Raw genomic sequence first — 6,000 nt, 5'->3', positions numbered from 1 at the left:
CCATTCCTTTTCTCCAGAGATGCTGCTTGTCCCGCTGAGTTACTCCAGCATTTTGCGTCTACTCCATCCCAACTGGTCGCCTGAGGGGAACCGAGCGCTGACCCGTTCGGTGGTGGTGACTGCCCCGCTCAATGATGGCGGTTGTTCCGGTGTCGGGCGATGCGTTTCCGGTTGGTGGTGAGGGCGGTTGAGAGGTGGGAGCAGTGATTAAACATGGCGGTGCGTAGCGAGGGAGAGCACGGTGACTGCTGCTGCCGCCGCCGCCGCCTCTTGCTGGCAGTCCTGTTCTCCGCTCTGAGAAGCTCGACGGCCACCACGCACTGGATTGTAACTGAAGATGGAAAGATTCAGCAGCAGGTGGGCCCGAGCGGTGTTTTATTTTATGCTGGAGGAGAGGTGGTTGTTGGTGAATGGGGTCCGCAGACTGAAGAGCTGCTCAAGCGGACATTGTGGCCACCCGAGACCGTCAGCGTCGGCTCGGTTGGTTGTGTAAAAGTTTGCGGTCGGTCGGAGTCGGATCTCCAGGCCTGTGGGTTTTTGGGGGGTTTGACAGACTGGCTGGGAGGGAGCGATTTCGCAATGTAGCCCGTGACTAGTTGCCAGCCTCTCCCACGGGGCGGTTCCGGTCCTGATCCATAGGAACGCTCGTCGTTTCCAAACATAACAAGAGTTTCGGCGGTTGTGAGGCGCCGAACGCAATCAGAAGCCCAGCACCCTGTTCCCACCAAGCCGTGCCCGCGACACCCCCGCTCAAACAAAAACATGAAGTGGAAGCGGCACCTCATGTTCACTCTGCTATTCACTAAGATCACGGATGATCTATCATCTCAGCACGACTTTTTTTGTATATTAACTCCCTATTCCTTGAATAGACTTAAATTCCTCAGCCCTCTTTGCTGTAGAATTGCAGAGATTCGTAATCGGCTTGGTACCGTAAACGTCCGTACTTTTTTCGAGATTTTGATCCCCCTTTTCTTTGCCATACCGGTTAATAGAAACCATATACCTGAGGCTACCTCTTGGAGCCCTTTAGAATTGAGATCACTACTTATTCTTCTAAATTGGATAGAATGATTAAAATCCAGTCTGTTAATCCTCCTCAAGCGACATATCTACCATTCTCGAAATCAAACTGGTAAATTAATGCTGCGCATATGTCACAAAAACATTCTTTAGCTATGAGGAAAGAATCTGTGCACAATATTCCAAATGTATTCTTATGGTTTAAGTTCATTATTGTCACGTGTACTGAGATACAGTGAAAAGTTTTGTTTTGCATGCTATCCAAACAGATCGGACATGCCTCTACCTTTGTAAGGAAATTGCCTGCAACAAAGGACAACGTTTGTTTTCTACATGCTTGGAGTAATCAAATGTTAATTTTGTGATTCAAGAACACCAACACCATTTAATCTCTCACCAATTAAAAATATTCTGTTTGGGGTATTCACTTTTGTGCAGGTACCTGTTATGATAAATTACGTTGAAGATTTAGGAGCATGTGCTGCCAAAAGATCATATAACATATAACAACTACAGCATGGAAACAGGCCTGTCCGGCCCTACCAGTCCACGCCGACCATTCTCCCTGACCTAGTCTCATCTACCTGCACTCAGACCATAACCCTCCAATCCCCTCCTATCCATATACCTATCCAATTTACTCTTAAATAATAAAATCGAGCCAGCCTCCACCACTTCCACCGGAAGCCCATTCCATACAGCCACAACCCTCTGAGTAAAGAAGTTCCCCCTCATGTTACCCCTAAACCTTTGTCCCTCAATTCTGAAGCTATGTCCCCTTGTTGGAATCTTCCCCACTCTCAAAGGGAAAAGCCTACCCACGTCAACTCTGTCCGTCCCTCTCATAATTTTAAAAACCTCTATCAAGTCCCCCCTCAACCTTCTACGCTCCAAAGAATAAAGACCCAACCTGTTCAAACTCTCTCTGTAGCCTAAGTGCTGAAACCCAGGCAACATTCTAGTAAATCTCCTCTGTACCCTCTCCATTTTGTCGACATCCTTCCTATAATTTGGCGACCAGAACTGCACACCATACTCCAGATTCGGCCTCACCAATGCCCTGTACAATTTCAACATTACATCCCAACTTCTATACTCGATGCTCTGATTTATAAAGGCAAGCATACCAAACGCCTTCTTCACCACCCTATCCACATGAGATTCCACCTTCAGGGAACAATGCACAGTTATTCCCAGATCCCTCTGTTCCACTGCATTCCTCAATTCCCTACCATTTACCCTGTACGTCCTATTTTGATTTGTCCTACCAAAATGCAGCACCTCACACTTATCAGCATTAAACTCCATCTGCCATCTTTCAGCCCACCCTTCCAAAAGGCCCAAGTCTCTGTAGACTTTGAAAATCTACCTCACTATCAACTACTCCACCTATCTTAGTATCATCTGCATATTTACTAATCCAATTTGCCACACCATCATCCAGATCATTAATGTAAATGACAAACAACAGTGGACCCAACACAGATCCTTGGGGCACTCCACTAGACACTGGCCTCCAACCTGACATACAATTGTCAACCGTTACCCTCTGGTATCTCCCATTCAGCCATTGTTGAATCCATCTTGCAACCTCACTATTAATACCCAACGATTTAACCTTCTTAATCAACCTTCCATGTGGAACCTTGTCAAATGCCTTACTGAAGTCCATATAGACAACATCTACAGCCTTGCCCGTATCAATTTCCCTGGTAACCTCTTCAAAAAATTCAAGAAGATTAGTCAAACATGACCTTCCAGGCACAAATCCATGTTGACTGTTTCTAATCAGGCCTTGATTATCCAAATAATTATATATATTGTCCCTAAGTATCTTTTCCATTAATTTTCCCACCACAGACGTCAAACTAATAGGTCTATAATTGCTAGGTTTACTTTTAGAACCTTTTTTAAACAAAGGCACAACATGCGCAATGTGCCAATCTTCCGGCACCATCCCTGTTTCTAATGACGTTTGAAATATTTCCGTCATAGCCCCTGCTATTTCTGCACTAACTTCCCTCAATGTCCTAGGGAATATCCTATCAGGACCTGGAGACTTATCCACTTTCATGACAGGTGTGTAGGAACGAATGCAGATCATGACAGGTTATTCTTCTCAATACTTCCTTTTAAGAATTACCTGAACATGCACATATTATAAAATTATAAAATGAAAACTTTCATACACAAAATGATCATATTTTAATTTTGGCCAAGCATCTGTATGACTCATGGAAGGAAATCTTCCACCCTTACCTGGTCTTGCAATGAATCTAGCAATCTGGTTGAGGCTGAATTGTTTCCTCAGTTTCCCTATCTAATCCTCCACACCTCCTCGGATTCTCCCCAGTCCAATCTTGCCTTGCCATTGTGACAGGCAAAGGAGGAACACCACTAAACACTCTGAGTTTTAGACAGCATTTGAGATTGTTGTCAAAGCTGAAAATTACACTTTGGGTTTTATACTCTTTCGTCGATTATGGAACTCATGGGTGAGGCTGGCGTTTCTTGTCTATACCTATTTGTCTCAGGAGCTGGAGTGCCGTGTCGACCAGATTGTTTGATCTACAAGCACACAAAGCCATACTTTGTAATGATAGGCTTTCTTTCCTGTGTGCCTCAGTAAGGTTGCCTGGCTGAGTTAAAATAGAATCGAAATAGTGTGTGACGAAATGAATGGCATACAGAGATGAAGAGGTTTTTGAACATGAAATGCAAAAAGCTAGTACGCAGCTGTTGCAATTAAGAAGGAAAGTGGAATATTGCACCTTTATAACTAGGGAATTGAAGCTTAAAATGAAAGATAATTGTTGTAGGTTATTGATGATGCTGCATGAGGACAACTGTGTACTCTTGGTTTTCTTCAGTATGGATTGGAGGCAATCCAGAAGAGATTCACTGGCTAATTCCTGCAAAGTGAAGGTTGCTAACTTAACAAAAAGTTAGACATGCATTTTCAGGAGGTTAGAATGAACATCAGGGCATCGGGCCTTTATAGCCAAGTTAAGACTAACTTTTTTTTAAATTTCAGACTTGAAGGGTACAAGATGACACATAAAACATGGTGACTCCTGTGTACGGACTCGGTGTAGTTAACTATCTTACACTCCTATGCTTAGTATGATTGTGCCCATGTACAGTAGGATAGTCACTAAATTGTATGCAGAAAAGAATTTCACATTTTGGGCACATGTGATAATCAAGTACCATTGAATGACGGTTAATTGATACATATATAATCCTAAGAAGGCACAACAGGATAACTGAGCTGTTTCCATTTGTGGGATTGTCTCAAATGATGGGACATATTACAGAACAAAGTGTCAATGAAAAATGAATTGAATAGGAATTTCTTCTTGCAGAGGGTGATAAATCTTTGGAGGTTTGGAGAAAGGGTTAAGGAGACAAGGTACTTGGAGTTATTTAAAGAGGAGTTTGATTAAATCTTTTTGTCGTGGAATTGGAGGGAAAGTTCACATATTCCACGTGGAACTGTCTCATGCATTAAATTTTCCTTATTGCATGGGACAAAGCTACCACGGTCATGGTGAAAACCCTGCTCTTATTTGATATATATTCGTCTCAAGTGCATATTGGGCGATTATGACTTTTTTTTACCTTTTGACGCTAAGTCACAACTGGCTCAACTTTGTAAGAAAAAAGGATTATTGGATAATTTCACTAAGGAAAATACATTATGTATATTTTTGGTTTGAGTCCTTATTTGTTCTAAGGTTTGTCACCTTTGGGTCTGATTTCCTTTGGCCTAATCTGCTATTGCCTAATAAAGTACCAGTTAGCGTGCTTGTCAGTTTAATAATTCAAGTAGCTCCATGGCAGTTTCAATATGTGCGGTAATGGTTTCTTCAAGATCTGTAAGAAATTAACTGTCCATCGTCTGATTTTGTTGCTCAGAGCTATATTATAGTTGGGAACATTTCTATCGCACTGTGGATATTGGATTAATATGACTGCTAACCCTCAACATAAAACAGCTTCACATAAATTCTTATCTTGTATCATAAATTTTCCCACTAAGACCTGGATCTGGTTCAAAAATGGCAAGCCCTGGTTTACAGCAGAACTCAGACAGCTCTGCCCGTCTAAAGATGAGGACTACAGGAGGGGGCATGAAGACCTCTACAGGCAGGCCAAGTACAAGCTGAGAAGAGGAATCAGAACTGCCAAGGAAAGGTACTCTGAGAAGTTGAGGAGCAAGTTCTTAGCTAATGACTCCTCTTCAGTTTGGAAGGGCGTGCAAGAAATTACCAGCAAGAGGAAAAACCCCTGCTCCTTGGAAAATCATCAGCTGACCAACGACCTGAACGAGTTCTACTGAAGGTTCGATAAACAGAAACATAACCCTGGTACCCCCTCCCCAATCACCACTTCACACCTACTCACAGCCTGACTCCAGTCTGCAAAGACTGGACCCTTCCCCACCCACTCCTCCCCAATCACCACTTCACACCCACTCTGCAAAGACTGGGCCCTCGTCCACTACCCACTCCCTCCTTGCTGCTCAACATCAGTATGGCCACTTCTCCATCTCCAGCAATAGAAATTGAGGAGGAGAGGCTATTGAGAAGACAGAAAAGCTGGAAATCTCCAGGACAGGACAATGTTTCCCCCTCTACCCTCAAGCTCTGTGCCGAACAACTGGCACCGGTCTACACAGACATTTTCAATCAGTCCCTGCAAACCTGTACAGTCCCTGCCTGCTTCAAAGTCGCCACTATTGTCCCTGTACCCAAAAAGACAAGGATCACTGGTCTTAATGACCACAGGCCTGTCGCACTGACCTCTGTAGTCATGAAGACCCTTGAAAGAATTGTGCTGGCCCAGCTGAAAAATATCACCAACCCACTGCTGGACCATACGGACGCAGTCAACCTAGGCCTGCACTTCATCCTCTAGCACCTAGCACCAGGGGACCCATACAAGGATTTTGTTTGTGGATTTTAGCTCTGCATT

General features: G+C 43.8%; 1 protein-coding gene across 1 annotated transcript in view; it reads left to right on the top strand.

The window, feature by feature from the left end:
• The first annotated feature begins 203 nt into the window (after positions 1–203).
• ttc17 (tetratricopeptide repeat domain 17) overlaps positions 204–6,000 on the top strand; it is a 72,637-nt gene continuing 66,840 nt past the window's right edge. The window contains exon 1 of the mRNA XM_078415286.1: positions 204–357. Coding sequence (XP_078271412.1) covers positions 214–357 — 144 coding nt within the window. The 5' untranslated portion in view covers positions 204–213. The remainder of the gene's footprint in view (positions 358–6,000) is intronic.

This window comes from Rhinoraja longicauda, chromosome 18 (assembly GCF_053455715.1).
Source record: "Rhinoraja longicauda isolate Sanriku21f chromosome 18, sRhiLon1.1, whole genome shotgun sequence".
In the NCBI taxonomy this organism is placed as follows: Eukaryota; Metazoa; Chordata; class Chondrichthyes; order Rajiformes; family Arhynchobatidae; genus Rhinoraja; species Rhinoraja longicauda.
Note: the sequence above shows the minus strand (reverse complement) of the source record. Positions and strands in the feature narration are given on the sequence as shown.